The sequence below is a fragment of the Halichoerus grypus genome, chromosome 2, assembly GCF_964656455.1.
Source record: "Halichoerus grypus chromosome 2, mHalGry1.hap1.1, whole genome shotgun sequence".
Classification (NCBI taxonomy): domain Eukaryota; kingdom Metazoa; phylum Chordata; class Mammalia; order Carnivora; family Phocidae; genus Halichoerus; species Halichoerus grypus.
In genome coordinates this window covers 166519901-166538110 of record NC_135713.1, presented here as the reverse complement: position 1 = coordinate 166538110, position 18210 = coordinate 166519901, and the positions used below count along the sequence as shown (strand labels likewise).

The window sequence follows — 18210 nt, the reverse complement described above, 5'->3', positions numbered from 1 at the left end:
GTGAAAAAAAAGGGAGACAGCCCCCCCGCCATAGCCGGCCCGGTGTAACCGGTGGGCTCGGCCCTGCGGCCAACGGGCTGTGTATGTCTGTGGAACTAGGGTGACGGCCATCCGGTTTACCACTTCGGGCAGCGGAATCAAGTGAGCTGATTAGGGGGACAAGCGTTGTAACTTTCCCCAATCGGTCTGGCGAGACCCGTCGCATCGCCACCCCTTTGAGCTCAAGCCCAAGCTCCCCGACACCCCCAAGAACAGCGCTAATACTAAGCACTTCCCCTGCCCTGGGCGGGAGACAGAAGGGACCCCGCCTCGCCGTGCAGCACCATTGCTGAGGTCCCCGTCACCCCGGGCCTCCCAAGGCCAGCTCCTGCTGAGTCCCGGACGAGGCACGTGGCCAGGCGGGTGCCAGGCAGACGCGAGTCTCCGCGACGCTCCGTTTGTCCAGGCCTCCCGCGAGGGCAAGGAGTTCCCTTCCCAGTCCCGTCCCCGGCCCCAGCCCGGAGAGGCGGGGTCCGGGGCGGGGCCGAGTCCTGCTCCCCGCCCGGCTTCGCCCCCCGCCCCCCCCCCAGGCTCGGAGCTGCCCCCCGCGCGCCGCACTAGTCCGTGCCGTCCACTAGCTCGCACAGCATGTTCTCCAGAGCCGTGATGCGCTGCTCCTGGGCCTGCACCTGCTCGCGAAGGGCCTTGATCTCCTCCAGCAGCGTCTCCAGAGTGTGCTGCTGCGGGGGCGCGGAGGACAGAAGAGGCTGTGTCAGGAAGGGGGCGGGAGGGGGATGTGTAGACTGGGCCGGGGTGGAGCGGAGCCGGATCTTACCGAGAAGGGGGCGTCGCTGGCCGACTGGCTGCGGCGGGGGCCGGCGGGAGGGCGCACGTCCAGAATATTGCGCTTGGTGACCCGGAGCTCGCGGTGCTTGGGAGGCACGTAACCGTCCCTCAGCGAGATGAGCACGGGTTCGGCGTCCTGGCCAGATAGCCACTCGTCCGCTTCTAGGGCCGGCTCGGGGCCGGGAGTATCTGGGTATAGGTCGTCCTGGAACAGGTCTGACTGCGGGGGTTCGGGGGACAGGAAGACTAGTGTTCGCAGAGGGCCGGGCCTGCTCCGTTCCCCTCCGCCTCGGAGCCCTCTCCGCCCAACCCCTCTCCGCGCCCCCTCACCTTGCGGGGCACAGTCATGATGATGGGCTCACATTTTCTTTCGTGCAACTTGTAGAACCTATAAGGTAGGGAGCGGGGTTCAGCACCCCCGCCGGCTCCCACCCCCTTTTCTGCCTGGGACCAGTGGGTTGGAGACCAACACTTGCTGAGCCCCTACCATGCACTGCACTTCAAAACACATTATTGGTCCAACTGGTAAAACATCTCTGATCGGGTGTTTATCATTATTTTACAGATGAGGAAACTGAAGTTTAGAGAATGTTAACGCTGGGGCTGGCACCGAAACAAGCCTGTTTGACACCCCCCCCACACACAAAATACCCCCACTCCTTCCCAAAGATTACACGAGGGGAGAAGCCCCTGTGTCTTCCCCGATGGCAAGCGGGGACAGACGTGCAAGCGAGAAGGGCGAAGGCTGCTGACCGGGCGATCTCACACTTGCTGACGTCCAGCCCCCGCTTAGGCATGAAACCCATGCCCCTCTGAGGCTCCTTGCTGCTGAACGTGTTCAGGTAATGCACGAAAGGTGGTTCGTCGGTAATCTCAAAGTACCGAATGCTGCTGTCGCCCTGCAAAACCAGTCGGTTCAGAGACGCTCCCAGGCGGGGCCCTCGACATCTCTACCCAGCCCCTGCACTGCCCTGCCGGCCCCAAGCACCTTGCCGCATAGGTAGACGATGCTGGAGTCGGGATCGTAGAAGGGCAGTAGGACCCCGTTGCTCGTGTCCATCTCCTGCAGTGCCACTGGCTCCTCGAAGTTGTTCTGCCCGAGCACAGGAGGCGTGACCAGCCCTGTCCCGGCCACCGTGCCACTGCTGGATCCCCTGAAGCCCCTTTACACTTCCTACCCGCTGCAAACCCCGTGCGTTCGCAAGGCGGCTCTGGTGAACCGAGCTGCGGGTCCCTCCCAGGGGCCCATCACCCTCAGTGCCCCGCACAAATAGCCCCTGCGCCGCCGCATGCAGTCACCGCAAACCACCCCCAGGGACTCGGCATCACCAGGTGGGGGTGCCGGCGTGGGCTCCTTCAGGCGACGCAGCAAAACTGGGCAGAGGGGTGGGTGTGGGGATGGCGGGCGCTGCAAAGGGGGCAGCAGCCTCCAGCCCAGTCCAGGTGGGCATGCCCTGCGGGGGGGGGCGCCTGGCCCCTCTCCCGTGATGCCAGTCCCCGGGGCACACACCCCAAGCTTCCAGCTGCGTTACCGGGTCCCACAGGCCCAGCTCTCGCTGGCTCATGCGGGTGAAGCCCGTGGTGAAGATATGACCCTGGCGCGTGAAGACGGCCCGCATGGGCCTCATTCCCTCGTGGGCCGCAAACCTCTCCTGGGGGGAGGGGGAGACAGGGAGAGGCGTCACCCGGCTGCCTGCCCTAGGGAGCCTGGAGGGACGAGCAACCAGCTTGCTGACTTTGGCCGGGGAGAGACGGGGGTGGGGGTGGGGGGGCGGGGGGGTTGGAGACGAAAGAGGGCCTAACTACTCAGCTTCCGGGGGGGGGTGGGGGGGCCCGGCTGGCCCCAGGCCTGGAGAGCGTCCGGGCCCGGAGAGAGCGGGAGGCGCGCGCCTCTCGGCAGGTCCCGAGCCCTGAAGCGCCCTCAGAGACTGATCCCTAGAGCAGGGGAAGTCGGCCGGCTCCCCGGGGTCGCAGCGAGGCTTTTCCCAGACGGGAGCTCCCCGCTCCGCTTCCGCCTTCTCGGGCAGCGGCCACGGCCTGGGAGGGCGCTCCGGGCTGGGCCAGCGAAGGAGCGAGCGCGCGCGGCCAGCGCGGCCTGGCCTACCGGGTCCCAGAGCGCGACTTGCCGCTCACTCATCCTGCTGAAGCCGGTGCTGAGCAGCTTCCCGTCCGCAGTGAAGACGGCCCGCAGCGGGCGGGCGCCCTCGTGAGGCCGGGCTCGCTCCTGCTCGCGGGGTTAGTGGGTTAGAGCGCCCGCCGCGCGCACTCGGCGCAGACATGCACGTGCCCCGCGCCCCCGCCCCCCGCGGCCGAGTCAGGCTGCCGAGGCGGGTGCCGCCGCCCTCCCGGGGCACCGAGCTAGGACTAACAAGGCGCGGGGATGGCCCCCTCTCCCCCCGCCTTCGCCCAGCGGGTCGACTCGGGCAGAAAGGGGCCTGCCGGAGAGCCAGTGTCGGGCCCCAGACCCTGGAAGATGGCGCTGGGTGCCGGCCGAGAGGAGAGGGGTCCGGGATGTGTCATGCAGGTTCTGGTGGAAGGACAGAGCTTGCAGCGTCTCCCCTGCTCAATTACAACTCGAAGAGCACTGCTCGGAGCTTCTCAGATGCCGGGGAACGGAGGGAACCGGCGTGGGGCAGAAGACTGTGGGCTGTGGGCTTAATTAGGGCTGGGAGCCGTGGCTGCAGACACTGGGGGGGCGGAACTGCCTCGGGTTGGGGTGGGGGGAGGCGAGAGCCGGCACTAGGGACTCAGAGGATTAAGGGCACAGGGGCCTGACAGTTGGTCCCTAGGGTAGGGGCTGGGGACGGCCAAGCCAGGCACTCACCGCCACCACCTGGCCCTTGCGAGGGTCGATGATGCGCAGGTTCTTGTCCTTGCAGGTGGTGGCTAGCAGGCTACCGTTGCTGTTCCAACACACGCTGTGGATGACGTCCGGGTGCATGTCGTCTAGACTCAGGAGCACCTCCCCAGTGCCCACATTCCAGATGAGGATCACATTGTCACCACCTGCCCGGAGCAGCCCGTCACCGTTACTTGGGTTCTGTCTTTGCCCCCACCCCCCACCCGGCCCCATCTACAGGAGGGACCCCTCCCTAGGCCCCCAGACCTGCACTGAGCAGGACATTCCGGGCAGTGGGGTGCCAGCAGAGGATGCCCACACGTTTGGAGTGGCCCTCAAGTGTCAGGATGGGTTCCGTAATGTTGCGCATAGGGGTGTAGTCTGGAATCTGCCACACCTGGGAGGGAAGAAAAGGCATAGGGTGAGTGCCATCAGGAGCCTGCTTTGTCCCTCTACTCCTCCCCAACTTTGCCCCCCACCCCCACCCCCACCCCTACTGGCTCTCTTGAGTGGTAAGGGTCAAATGCAGGGCAGGATGTAATGATGCCTGCCCAGGGCAGAAGCAGCTGGGAGCCAGGAGGGGGCACTGCCCGCTCTCCAGGGACCTCTCTAGACACCCTAGCCGGGAGACTGCAGAGTACTGCCCCTTGCTCTTCAGGCCTCAAGTTGGCCATGTCTATAATTAGTCCTAAGAAGTGCATCCTGGGAGGGGGTGGGCATGTGGCTAAATATAGCCCCGGAGCTGGGCAGGGCAGGGTAGGGCCCTTGGACCCAGCACCTCTTTTACCACCTTCCCTAGCGCAGGTGAGGCAGCCTTCCCCCCTCCCCCTGCCCAGCTGCCCCACAGCGTCCACCTGGTTCCTACCATGACCGTGGTGTCGTCTGAGGCACTGGCAATGACGTTGTCATTGTGTGGGCACCAGTCGATGTCCAGCACAGGAGCAGTGTGCCCAGTGACCAGGGGGTAGTTCTTATCCACGCGTCCTGTCTGGAGGGGTCAGAGAGGGAGCTCTAGGGTCACTTTCCTGTGTGCTTTTTGGGGGTGGGCAGTGACCTGTTTACATCTCAATACTCTATCACCTCTTTTCTCTTTGTGAAGCCCTTTCTGCCCCTCCAACCCCATCCAACCATTCCTGTACTCCACTGGAGGCAGACAGAGTTGAAGCCATTTAGCATCAGGGCATCAGACTCAGAGAGGTAATGGCTTAGCCAAGGACACACAGCAAGACACAGGTGGAGCCAAGACCTGAACTCTCAGTCCAGTGCTCTTGCAAAAACACCTACTTGGAGGAGACTGTTGTTGGGCCTGTCCCCCCAGCTAGAATGTCTATAGGAAGCCCCTGGTAGAAGAGGTCAAGGGGAGGTACTATGCAATGCAGTGGCCAACAGCCCTTTCCCAGCCACCCTTGGCAGATCTCCCCCTTGTCACTGGCTTGACCTTGGAACCACCAGCAGCAGGCACTCCTGGTGCTTGCTGTCCGCCAACCTGAGCTGGGGCTCACTTACTTTTGGTCTTTACGGGCTTTTTATGGGGGGGCTCTGAGACTTTTGCCAGGGCTGGCATAAGTAGGGGAGAGGGGTGTCCGTGTGGCACTGGAATGGCCATTGTACTGGGTGAGGAGGTGGCTCAGTTGAAATTTGAGCCCCGGGGATGGTGTCCTTGGATGATGTCTGCGTTGTCCCGGAATGAGTCACTGGCTATTGTCAGGCCTCTTCCTGACCCTGCCACCTGCGGGGTCTCCCTTAACAAGGTGTAGGGACCAGATCAAGGTCATGACTTGGGGTGGCCATCCTGGGGGGTGGAGATTTCCAAGGGGTTTGAGGTTCCTCAGCAAAGGGGGCGGTAACTGCCCGGCCCCCATCCCTGGGGTGGGGAGGGCTCTGGCCTTATGTGTGATGTCCCCCTGCCCTTTGTTCTCATTCCATCTCACTGTAAGAACCATAGTGGGGAGGTGACCAGGACTCTTTGGAAAGAGCTTGACCCTTTCCTCAGTGTGCTGCTCTGGGGTGTGATTTAATCAAATGGTCACCGTGCACTGGGGGAGAAAGATCATGAGGGGGTGTGGCATTGGGCAAGTCAGGAACAGAATCTGGGTCAGGCCCCGGCTCCCCTGCTTCCTAACTATCTCCATAACACCCTGTGGTCCCTGCTGGCAAGAGGGCGCTGCTCGGAGAAGGGGCCGGGCTATGCGTGGGTGCAGCCCACTGTGCTGCTGCTGGTCTGGGCAGGGTGAGGGAGCCTCCGACTTGGTCCCCGCGGGCTTAGGGAACAGGGAGCCGCCAACAGACACAAACTGCCCTCCTGACCAAAGGAGGGGTCCCCAGCGGCCACAGCCAGTGTCTTCCCACCTGCTTTCTTCCCCTCATCCCTCACCTTGGCCAGAGGCAGGACAATGAAGGCACCTCCACCTCCAGCCTCCACAATAATGGCCAGGAATTTGGGGTTGACGGCACAGAAGGAGCTGTCCCATGTGACCTTGGACACACGGATGTCCTCATAGGACTGGTCAGCCTTTGCCGCCTGCCCAAACACATGGCGGAACTTGCTCTGCCGAACCACACGCCGGCTCATGGCGGTGGGTAGAAATGGAGGATCTCAGTGCCCAGAAGTGCCTTTGGTCCTTAGTCCTGTGAGCTGTGGGAGGAAGGAAGAGCAGGGAGGGGGTGGCAAGTGAGAAGTTTTATCTGGCTACGAGTCAGGTCCTAGAACAGGGAGCTTTCTTCCAGGTGATGAAAGAATGGCAAAGGGTAAGGTCTTTGCCACCTATAAAGTGCTGCTTAAAAATTCAAGGGGCTAGGATTTGGGGCCTGACTTCTCCTTTGAGACCCACGCAGGGAACAGCAGAGTTTGACTGGGCCTGAAAGCTTCCTGGAAGTTGAAGTGGTTTGGGGAGGAGCCTCAATGCCAGGCTGCCCTCCTGCTGTCAGCCTTGGATGAGCATCTCCTCAGGAAATGGTTTCTCTCCCAGCCACACCTTGTCCAGAATCAGAGGCCTTGGTCCTGGGATCTTGGCTCAAGGCCAGCTATGGGGCTAAGACTGCAGCCCCCCAAGATCCCGAACTCTGCATCTCTAACATAGTTCGTGCAGATGGGCTCTTGTCTTTTTCTAAAATTTTGCCAAGGAGAAGTTCCTCCTGCCAGCTAACCGAGTCTGTCCTGCTACTGTTTTCATCAATTTCCTCCCATCCTGTTACAGGGGGACGCAGTGTAAGGTGGATCTCTCCTCTTTCCACTCCTCTCTTCACATGGTCCTAACCATGGTCTGGCTTTTGCCTACCATACTTCGGTCCCGCTTCTCCTATGGGTCCCCTTTCCTGCTGCACTCTCCTGGGGTGGGGTCCTCACCGCCCCCCCTCCCCCCGCGAGGGCCAGATTTGCAGGAGTGGGGAGGGTGAAGTGCCTTTTCTTCAGCCAGGGTCTGTGCTATGCTCTTCCCCAGGGGACTCACCGAGCTTTTCCAAAGCCCTATCCACTGACTCCTGCCCCTCCCCAGCCCCGGGCATCCCTGTGCCCTTCACGCCGCTTCTGCGGCCCCAGGCCTGCGGCCCGGGCCTCCCCGCACCCTCCTCCGGCCTCCTGCCCCGGCACTGCGTTCTTAGGAGACGAGGTGTCGGGGCCGTGCAAGGCGCGCGGGCCGCTGTCCGGCCAAATATAGACACCAAGTCCGCCCCGCCCGGGACCGAATTTGGCGGCGCGGGGGAGGGGGCGCAGATCTCTGCCCCCTCGAGAGACCCCGCCCGCTGCGGTGGCTTCGGTGGCGGCGTGGGATGGGGGGCTGGTACCTGGTCCTGAGTGGGCCGAGGGGCGCTCACTCTGCGACTCCTCTGTTGAGGGGGCTAAGGGTGCGCTGGGGGCCGAGGGAGTCAGGGTGCCGGAACTGCCTCTCCGGTGTCCGCGGCGTCTGGGGCCCGGGCGTTCCTCTGCGCGCTCGGGCCGCTGCTTGCGGCTCTCCGGGGCCCGGCGTCGCCGCAGTCCCAGCTGCCGCTGCCATCAACCTGCGGGGGCGGGGCCTACGGCGGGGGCGGGGCCAGAGCTGCCCCGCCCCTCCAGCGGCGGGAAAGTCGAGCGCTGCCGGCTCCGCGCCGCCTGCCCGCCCGGCTCAGAAAACTGTCAAAAGTAATTGAGTGTGTACGCGCGGGTTGTGCGCACTCCTTCCCCGCCCTCTGTGCCTCCCGGGTGGGCTGGGCAGACCCAGGTTCCCAGACCCAGGCTGGGCGCGGAGAGGGAGAGCCGGCAGCCGCGCAAGATCAGGTGCCTTCGCGCCGCATTCCTGCCGCAATCGCACTCCCAATTTAGCCAGTCCCGGCCGGCGGGCCCGGGCTGCGGGACTGCACGTCCAGACCCTCCTGGGGAGAGGTCCCGGAAGATGCTTCGAGGGAGTCTTCCCAGCCCTTGGATGAGGGCCTAGGCTCTCGCCCAGGGCAGCTCGAGGGTACCCGACAGGGGGCTGTGAATGTCGCTGTTATTGTTATTAATGGCTATAGCGACCACTTGAGAACCTAAAACGTTGGCACTGTAACTAGGCATTTCACCCCGTTAGAGAGGATTCCATGGAGCAGGGCAGAAAGCAGACTAAAGACTGGGTGGGGGAATGAATCCACCTTGACCCCGTGGGAACACCAGGTTCAAGGAGAAGCAGCTGCCACAGGCCTTTGGCAATCAAATTTTATTTATTTTTAAAAAAGTATTTATTTGAGAGAGAGAACGCGAGCATGAGCGGGGGCGGGGGACGGGGGAGGGACAGAGAGGAAGAGGGAGAAGCAGACTCCCCGCTGAGAGAGGAGCCGGTTTCAGGGTTCCATCCCAGGACCCTGAGATCATGACTTGAGCTGAAGTCAGATGCTTAACCAACTGAGCCACCTGGGCGCCGCAGCAATCAAATTTTAGTTGCCCAGCCTAATTCCTAATGAATTCTTCTGGGACTTGTTTAAATTGGTGCCCAACTGTGTTCCAAGGAAGTCCCAGCCCCCCCCCCCCCTCACTCCCCCTGGGACCCAGGGATCTGAGTATCCATCAAGGTTAAGGAGGAAATAAAAACAAGCCTGATCAAAATACAGCCAGTGAAGAACAACTAGTCCCTGAAGCTGCTGTACATCCAACACCCACCCACTGCCTGGATTTCGTGCTTTGGATCATAAGGCCCTGGAGGCAGCATGAGGCCAGGTATTACCTCCTATTCTCCAGGGCACACCTGGGAATCAATGGAACAGCCTTCTGGAGGACAGAGATTAGCACTGGGGGTTAAGAGGAGGGAAGGTGGTTGGGAACCCCAAAGGCCCACCCAAGGCTCCTTCTCAAGAAGAGTCCAAGTATCCAGTGGCTTGTACGGGAACAGAATCAGAAACTTACAGGTGCTCCAGAAATAATTCATGACACGGAGGGCCATAAGGGTAGATGAATCTCCCTTTTACCTAAAGATTCCGGGCACATGATTAGGAGGGAAAGACCTGAGTGGTTCAGTGGCTCTTTAATAACAATAGGTCACAGTTATTGTGTGCCAGACACTGGTCTAAGGACTTTACACATATTAAGTTCATTCTGATAACAGCCTTCTGTGATAGCTATTCTTAGTATCCCTATTTTATAGGTGAGGAAACTAAGGCACATAGAGATTAGTTTACCCATCACTCAACTGGTAGTTGGTGGAACTGCGACTTTTATCCAGTGGTCCGGCATCTGGGTCCATGCTATTCAGCACCATGCATTTTTGTTTCCTCTTGAAGAATAGTGCCACCTTATCTCATAAATGCTGATACTGAGGGTTAGTTTTTGTGGCACAAAGGAAAGGATGCTTGGACTAATTAGAAAACTGGAGTTCTGGCCCTGACTCAATCACCCCAGTTTTGCAGTTCTCTGAGCTGTACAATGAAGAGGGCTGGGTCAGGTTCTTTCCAACTCTGCACCACCTGTTGGCAGACAAGGGATTTGACATGCCACCTCCTACCTTGAAATGACCTTTTCTTTCCCCTTTCCTTTCCTCCTCTTTAAAGAGGACTCCATTCTAGAGGCAAGAGTCTGAGACTAGGAAGTAGGATCATCTGAAAAGAGGGGTGCTTTCCAGGTACAGAAGCAGGGACTCACAGGTATCACTTGGACCAGGCATGCCTCTCAGGTCTGCCCTCTGGGCTTTCTTCTGGCTGCCAAAGCTTGGCAGAGAGTGGGCAGGCAGAGCCAAGGCATAAAGAACTAATCAGGGGAAGAAGCCACTTGGGCTAGGGTGCTTTCCTGTGTGGTTAACCATTTGAACTCTTAGCTGGGCTCTGAACTACAATCTGTAGAAGACAGGCATGGATTACGTCTTTCATAAAGTCATTTTCTGGAAGAGGTGGCCTGGCAACTTAGACATGACTTGCTTTGGCTATAAAGACTGAGCTTATCTAGACAGGTCAGTGACTCCGGGCACCCCTAGAAAACTTTGTGAAATGACCTTGCCTTCACCATCATGCACTCTGGCACTCCAGCCAGACCAGTGATGTGCTCCTCCTACTTGATTTGGACAATTCAGAATGCAGCGGGCCGACTTAATTTTAGTTCAAGACAGTATTTTCTCTAGACACGTCAGTACGTTTTGTCAGCACTTTGGAAACTGAGCTTTCCCTAGATAATAGTGATGCCTTGTATGTGTGATGAATGGTGACACTACACAGCTCATGATGGGTCTGTGGAGGAGTGAGAGAAGTGGAGAACTGCTCCCCCCCACGCCCAGCCTGTTTTGGAGAATGGCCTGTCGGCCCCATCTCCCTTCTTCAACCATTATCCAGTGCTTCTCTTCTAATGGCAGGAGATGGTTAAAAGCTTTTACTTCTTTAGAAAGTCATGCGCCCCATTTTCAGAAATCACACTCAGTGAGCTGAGGTGGCTTGTGCTGAAAGTTTGTGAGCTCTATCTCACTAATGTCCAGAGATCAGCGGCCCAAGAAATGTAGCCCCTGCTGGGGCAGGTCACAGCAGCTGTGTCCCAGAGCAGTCTGGACTGCACGCGGCAGAGGAATTTTGGTCCCTTCGCTTATTCATTCTCCTAACATTCAGGTGGTGGCTTTGGCAAGAACTTCTTTGACCAGGCAAGTTCCCAGCTTGGTCACTTGATTGGAGCCACAAAGTCTGAAATAATCTTTGGTGATTCTATCCAGTCTTTATTTTGTGGGAGGTAGAAAGTTATATTTTTTTCCCAGAGCTCAGCTAACTCTTAAGGACGTGCCTGATGGAGATCAAGGAGAATTGCTCCATGTGCCCTACTGCTCACCAGTGTTCTCTTCCAATTGCTCCACTTCTCTAGCACCACCTCCCCCCTTTTTTTGCATTTGATGAAATACGCGTATCATCTTCAAAATAAAAATTTATTTAATCTGTAACAAGAACATTGAATCTGCACATTTGCGCACAAGTTCACATTTAAAAACAGCAGAGCACATCAGTAATAAAAAAAATCTATGATACAAGTGGAACATCCCAACCACCAGGAAGATTAAGGAAGGAGATGAGACCACTCTTTATATTCTGCTTCAAATGCCTCAAAAAGGTCCCAGAGATTCCAGGGAGCACCTGCTTTATTTAATAAAATGTGAGCATAAAAGTTCGGACTGGCCTGGGGCAAAGGTAACAGTCAGTGGGAGAGTCTTTTGGGCTTGTTTTCTACATTTAGAACAAGTCCTACAAAATAAAGTAGAAAGAAAAGAAAAAAAAAAAAGGCACCTTAAGCTATGCCAGGCAAACCAAAATCCAAACAAAACAAAACAAAACCCACAAAAACCAAACAATTCGCTGTGGGCCTGTTGACTGAGAATCATTTCAGGGCCAGTTCCCGTTTCCAGATTGGGTCACCAGCTTGAATGAAGCCCTGGGTATTAGCTCTGGGTGTGTACAGAGGACGCTGCCACCAGGGTCGCTGTGAGGACCCAGATGGCAGCACTGGTCATATACCCTCTGAGGCATCTTCCAGCCAATGCGGGATGATTCCAGTTTAGAAATCCTGTCCTAGATCTCTGGGGCACTGAGAAAATGAGGCTGGTTTTGTTTTCATAGCAGGAGCCAGGCCCAGTCACCCTCCACTTCCAGGCTGGACAAGTACACAAGCACCTTGCAATAGCTCTCCATGGCATCAAGGGACCCCAAAGCCCTGGGACAGGGGTTAGGAGTGTGCAGTTTCCTGCTTTGGTGGCAGGCTTTTTCCTAATATGGGTGTCAGATGAGTTGAGGCAGCAAATACATTTATGCCTAATACATGCCTTGATCTTTTAGTCTGGAAGGGAAAACAAAGTCCAAGATACCTTTCAAGTTGGATTGGTGCTGAAAGAGCTAAAATTTCATCTACCATCAAAAAGCAAAACAAACTTTAGACAAAAATGACACTAGCCATTCACCGTTATAACCATCACTGTAAGACACACCATCACTGACTGAGGAAAGGGCTATTTCCACACAGAGTGTTGAACGGGAGTGCAGGACACAGATGGAAGTCAGGTCCAGGTCCTCCCCAGCTCCCCTTGAGTTAAGGGCTGACCACCACAGCCTTGCTCTGCGTGAGGACTCCAAAGGACAGCCAGGGCCGGGTGCCTGGAGGAGGGGACCGAGTGGCTGTCAAGAGGATGCATGTTTTAATTATTACAATGTAAACAAAGTATCCACAAATAGTTGTCAAAAAGAGCCAAAGAATGGCTTTATTTAAAAAATTTAAAATGCCCTTAAAAGTGACCCTCTTTGCATAATGCTTTCTTTCTTAAAAGAAAAAAAACTCCCACAGAAACATCTCTACCAAACATGCCTAGATCACTTTAAAACTGAAATCCTCAGATGGAACAGGTGAAGATTTTTATGAGCTGCTATGTCTGAGAAACTTCAGGTCTATCCAAAAGTATCTGTCTGGGGCTCTTGAGCCAGAGGGGACCTCAGAGCCTGGGCTGTCATTCTCAGGTTGTCCTTGGAGCTCTTGGTAGTTTCCCAAATGAGAAAGAGTTGGGATAAAGGTACAGAATGAGGAAAATGCTAGATACAGAGCCTGGAGAAACTGGGGTGCTAAGAATGATCCCAAACATTAAGACTCTGAAAGGCAACCAAAATGAGGAGAGATGAAGATTACTATAGTACAGTACTATAGGTCTACTCTAGTATAGACTACTCCTAAGTGTTTCTAAAATCAGGAAATGGTTGAAGTTTCTCTCCTTCCTACTGACAGGTAACCCTCCAGATTACAGCTCAAAAGTTGCGTGCTCCTGGGGCTTCTACCCCATGCACCAAAATGTTACTTTTTAAAATATTTTTGCACATGTGCGTGCGCACGCGCACACACTCACACACACACATGCACGCGCGCTCTTTCTCTCTCTCCTCCAGAGTAACTGACAGTCAGACTATGGTGGTTTTCAAAATAAGGATAGAGGCACTGAACAAGAGGTCAAGACTTTTCCTACTCATTTCTGTCAACCTACCAGACCTGCTGTTCTGGGTCTGAGTTTTCCATGAACAGAAAAGGGAAATAGGCCACCTGAGATTATCAAAAAGTCTGAGGACAAGAAAGTCTGAGAAGTCCTTGATGGCTCATCACGTACTTCCCCTGGACATCGCTCAGCTATGCAAATAACAAAAGAACACTCAGTTGTGGGGGTTTGAGAGGCTGGCAAAACCCCATGGCATGGTTGAATTACAAACCCCAAACGGAGGATGTTTATTGAGGCAGGTAAATTACATGATAACCAAGAATGTCATTTAAAAAAAGGAAGACAGAGCAAGCATATTTCCTTTTTCTTTAAAGAAAAGTTTTCTTCACAGCATTAGAGGATCTCCTCCCCACCTCTGTTGTTACTTAATGCAGGGATAGTGAGCAGTAACCACAGTTGCAGGGGAGGAGAGAGAACAGTGCAATACTGTTGATCCTGCTTGTACTTCTTAATGTGAGGGATGTCACCATCTCAAAGGATTAATGAGGGGACACCACTCTCTTCACCTCCGTGCAAATCCTTCTCTCCCTGTCCCTGCCACAACTTCCTGTCCTTTCCCTATCATATTGGTGGTGGCGGAACTGCCTCAACAGGACTGTTTAGATGGATGAGCCCTGGAAATTCATAACCCTGTCTTGCAAGCCTCCTCACACTGGTACACACCACCTAACAGAAACACTTTACAACACGTTAAACATCCAGGAACCACAAAGCCGTGTGGAGGATACATTTGAACATTTAAGGAAACTATTTAAGGACTACACAGGTACATATAATTACTGTATCATAAAGACACTTAGAGCAGGAGGTTTCTGTCCAATCCACCTCCTGCACAGCAACTGGATTCACAGCTCCCCTGGAGCACCTATGAATGGCTTCAGTCCACCTTTTCTCTCTCCTGGAGGTCACCCCACTATCTGCCCCCACCAAACTCTGGCCTCTGACATCCCTCTGACAGTCTGGGCATCTGTCTTTTCCTCTCAGTGCCGTCCGTGATGAGCCAAAAACCAAAGCCCAAGTCTGTACTTGGTCAATCTCTCAGCAACGTGGACATCAACCAAAGCAAACAGGAAGCAAATTTGCAAACCTCCTCAGTTTTGATGAGCTGCAGAAGGTATCTCATTCCAGGCTAAACGTTTTCTGTAAGAAGCCCAAATAGGCTTTTTATGGCAAGCGCTCCCGTGTTAAGGATCTCCATAATAGCAGCAAAGCCAAAGCATCCTAAATGGAGTCACAATGGGTGCCTGCCCTTGGCGGGGGCCTTCCTACTGATGAACCCTTCAGCCCAATCCATGAGAAGCTTCCACCCGGGGCAGCAGTCACACTCATATACACTCCCTGGCTGTGGTTCAGCTCCTGGCAAACAATCCGCTCTGGGATTTCAGTCTCAAAGAGAAATCAGCTTTCAGTCAAACTGTGATCTAATGGGAGCCTTTAGGGGTTTCTCTGAGGAAGAACTTACTAACACATACTTTGGCAGGGGCTGGCGATCAGAAGTCTCCATTTAAACAATTCAAACCACCATCAATATACTCCGCAGATTCCTACCAGCACCTATCAGTTTTATTTCTGTGGTGTCTGTGTGTTTTCTCCAGTTGCAGCTTTACTCCTTCTTAAAAAGATTAAATCAAAAAGATCCTACGACGACATCAACAAAACACTGTACGAAAGTGACATTATGTACATAAATACTGTGTATAAACTCGAGAAATGACAAATCTTCCAGGAAAAGAAAAAAAAAAAATCCCATGTCAAGTGTTAACATTGATAAGAAAACTTTGCATTCAATGGAGGTTATATGTAAGTAATGTAACAATTCAAATATCATCTATGAAATTTAAAAAAAGGGCAGCACTGGGAGCAACAGCATGAGGGAGGAAAGTAAATTGGAAAAAAATACGGCCATTAAACTCAGAAGGCCCACAGAATTATTCAAGTAATGGAAGTGTTAAAACCCTACGTACGTATTCATTTTACAAGAACACACTGACTTTCAATTGCTGTTTTTCAAACTTGTCCCTATTGTTTTAGTTGAAAGGCTGCTGCAGAACCCACCTCCTGGCAGGGAGGGCCAGGATGACCGGCTATGTGGGGCCCACTGACCCGGAAGACACTGGGCCACAGCCCCTGCAGCCTTTGCCTCCTCCTCCTCATACGCTTTCCTCCACACAGATCTCTTAGATTTCATTTGGGGTTCGGTTTTAATTTAAAAATTATGTGCTTAGGGGGGGGTAACTATCTGCTTGGTAAGTTTACAAAGCCAGCCAGTATCATGCCTTTCGATAATGACAGACTCAGGACTCAGGAATCCAGAAGAACTGGCTTCTGGAAGACCCCCCTTTGAAAGCAAAGCAGAACCTGCCCACTTTGGGAACTCTCAGTGGGCCAGGGCCCAAGGCTGAGAGCACGCAGACTGCGGCTGCCCTTCAGCCCCATCCCATGCATCAGGTCTGAAGCCCAAACCATCACCACACAGGCCCAGGGGGGCATTTCCGATTTCCAGCCTTTTTCTCAGAGGGCAAATGAGGAGCAGGTGGGAGCTGATTGAAAAACAGCAATTTGCCTTTGATAAAGGTGCTCTTTGAAAATGAGTATTTTTTGAGGTTTGAATTTTCTAAAAATAAAAAATGCTAAAATGGTCTTGCTGTCCAAATCAATCTCTCTCTCTCTCACACACACATACACAGAGAAAAAAAAACCCCAAACCCTGCATGCGCCAGGAACAGTAAAATGACCAAAATATTGTAAAATTAACCAATAAAGTGCATGTTCCTTACATATTACACCTGCCCCTTTTACAAACATTTCTTTCAGAAAGTCACATGTGTAGGCTCAGAATCACATGGTATTATAGAAGGGGTTGGTTGTCCGTTTTTTATCATTTGCTTTTTTCAGTCTCCTAAGGGGGTGAGTTCTGCCGTGCTGCTGACGGGGCGTCACAGCCAGCCCTGGAGCTGGGCCTGCGCACTGTAGCCCCTGGGGTTGTGGCAAAGGAAGGCCTCCTTCAGAATTAGTCAATTCGGGTCCTGCCCTGGGGAGCAAACACTGCTGACCGTAACCAAATTCTTTGGCATACTGTACGACGGGCTTCTCCACTGGCTTGCTCTGCACGATACACTCTGTTGTTTTGAGTTGCTCTATAAAATACTTGGTGGGCTCTAGGTTCTGGGGGGCATCTGGGTTTTCCGAGGGCTCCTGGGCCTCCCTGGCATGCATGCCTGAGTCTGTTCTGATGAAGGGCTGAAGCAGTTTGAGATGAGGGCTATCAGAGGAGACAGGCTCCCTCTCCGACAAACAGTCTTCACAGAGGTCCAAGTAACCTAACTTGGCGAGCGCAGCAGAATGCCTCATCTGGGATGGTCTGCTGAGCCCTCCCTGGCAAATCGCTCGGGACTCGATTTCTTTAGTGCGCTCCTTCACCACGCTGGGGCTATGGCTGAGACCCTTTATACTGTCACTACTAGAGCTATGTGGGAGGTGACAGGTTACAGGTTTTTCTTGTAACTCCCCAATATTGTCACTGAGTTGGCTTAGGTCTTCACTAATTAACTGGGGGTCCTTGGACGGTCCATCACTGCCACTGGAAAAGGGGCCCTCCTGACTTTCTTCCCAGCTCCCCCGCTCTGAAGAGGGCTCGTTGTCTGTGGTGCTGCTTTGCTCTGTGAAGCCTTCCAGGTGAACTACAGTCTGCGGATGTGCTGAATCCAAGCTGGCAGATGGGACGTGGGTTGGGTGACTGACAAAAGGCCCTCCTGTCTCCGGGGCTGTCAAGAGGCTGTCGTCCCAGGCTTCAGGGCTGCTCAGGGTGGAGGTCAGGTCGGTGGGACTGTCGTGCTCAGGAGGGGAAGAATGAGGCAGAGGTAGCACGTTGGGGTGAGCCTGGGCGGGGCCCAGAGTCCTGTTCAGATTCTCATCCAGTGCACAGAGGACGGTGATGGAGTCCTCCACTTTCACTTTCCTCAGTCCTTGCTCCCCACTCTTTTTGCTGGTGGCTCTTCCACTCCCTGGCCCAGGGTGATCGGGGGATATAACTGTGTGGGTATACTCAATGATTTCCACCTTTTTGGGAAGGGAAAGAGGGACTGCCTGTGTCTCAGATCCCTGGCATGAAACCACAGTCCTCTGCTCCTTCAGGACTCCTCCCTGCTTTGTACTAGTATCTGACCCTGGGCGCTCCTGAAACTCCAGCAGCTCAGGTGCTGGAACAATGGCATCTTGCTCAGAATGGGGTAGGGAGCCAGCTTTGGACCCACTGCACTTCCCTTTGCCCTTGCTAATCTCTGGTTCCTTAGGGACAAAAGAATGTTCAAGGGTAGCTTCATCACTCTTTCCTTTTGGTGCTACGTCTGCCACAGCAGAATCATTCTTGGAATTCTTGCGAATGGACAATGAGGTACAACCAGGGGCAGCACCATGGTGCTCTTGCTCCTGTCGCAAGCGCTCTTCAAACTCCAAGGTAGCTCGCCTCACGGACCCAGGGTACCACTTGGCACCTGGGTGCATTCCTGGGCCCCAGAGCTCTTGTTCCTCCTCAGCTGGTTCCTCTTCTTCCAACTCTGTGGCGGATGAGTGTATAGTTAAGCAGCCTTCTAGGTCCCACTTCCCTGAGTCTTTGGCTAGTTCAGGCTGGGCTGTGAAGGAACCCTCATTCTGCTCCAGATTTCCAGGTTTGTTCTCCAGGGCCTGAGCCCTCTCAAGGGGCAGCTCGTGGATGGTGTGCTTCTTTGGTGTATGACATGGGTTAGATAAGATGTCTCCTTTCAGTTGAATCTGTCCGACTCCTTGACTGATGGATTCAATCTCAGTAATGATTTCTTTGACTGAAATTGCATTTTCTGAGTGAGATTGCATGAAGATGTCTGGGCTGACCAGTTCTGAGATTGCCTAGGGAGAAAACAGTGAGATGGTTATGGCAAATCATAGTCTAATTAAAAATGCCAGATGTTTTGCTTAGTAATCCTCTAATCCAGGAGAACCTTCCGGCTATGAGGACACAAATCATGGAGTGCCTGGGACTGTCCTCTGCCTGGGACTGTCCTCTGGCCAAGTGTTTTGTCATACAAGCTAAAAAAAAAACAAAACAGATTCATCGAAGGAAGAGATACAAAATTT

At 54.4% G+C, this 18210-nt stretch overlaps 2 protein-coding genes across 8 annotated transcripts in view; both read right to left on the bottom strand.

Annotated features, from left to right (window-relative positions):
* Positions 1–570: 570 nt before the first annotated feature.
* Positions 571–7657, bottom strand: CORO6 (coronin 6). 4 transcript variants are annotated; one of them, XM_036094642.2, is made up of 12 exons: positions 7448–7657; positions 6039–6299; positions 4530–4652; positions 3932–4061; positions 3650–3831; positions 2930–3049; positions 2358–2477; positions 1814–1918; positions 1579–1724; positions 1156–1213; positions 815–1045; positions 571–719 (listed from the first exon to the last, which is right to left on the bottom strand). In XM_036094642.2, the coding sequence occupies exons 2-12, from the start codon at positions 6234–6236 to the stop codon at positions 597–599; spliced, it is 1536 nt and encodes a 511-aa protein (XP_035950535.1). In that variant the 5' UTR covers positions 6237–6299; positions 7448–7657; the 3' UTR covers positions 571–596. The 4 variants fall into 4 exon arrangements, with proteins under 4 accessions (XP_035950535.1, XP_035950539.1, XP_035950538.1 ...); XM_036094646.2 differs by lacking the exon at positions 2358–2477 and having other exon boundaries at positions 7448–7656; XM_036094645.2 differs by lacking the exon at positions 2930–3049 and having other exon boundaries at positions 7448–7656.
* A 3325-nt stretch (positions 7658–10982) lies between these two features.
* The window catches only part of SSH2 (slingshot protein phosphatase 2), a 242910-nt gene continuing 235682 nt past the window's right edge, over positions 10983–18210 (bottom strand). For all 4 annotated transcript variants that reach the window (XM_036094635.2, XM_036094638.2, XM_078068104.1 and 1 more), the window contains one exon: positions 10983–17982. In XM_036094635.2, the coding sequence (XP_035950528.1) occupies positions 15937–17982 (2046 nt within the window). In that variant the 3' untranslated portion in view covers positions 10983–15936. The remainder of the gene's footprint in view (positions 17983–18210) is intronic.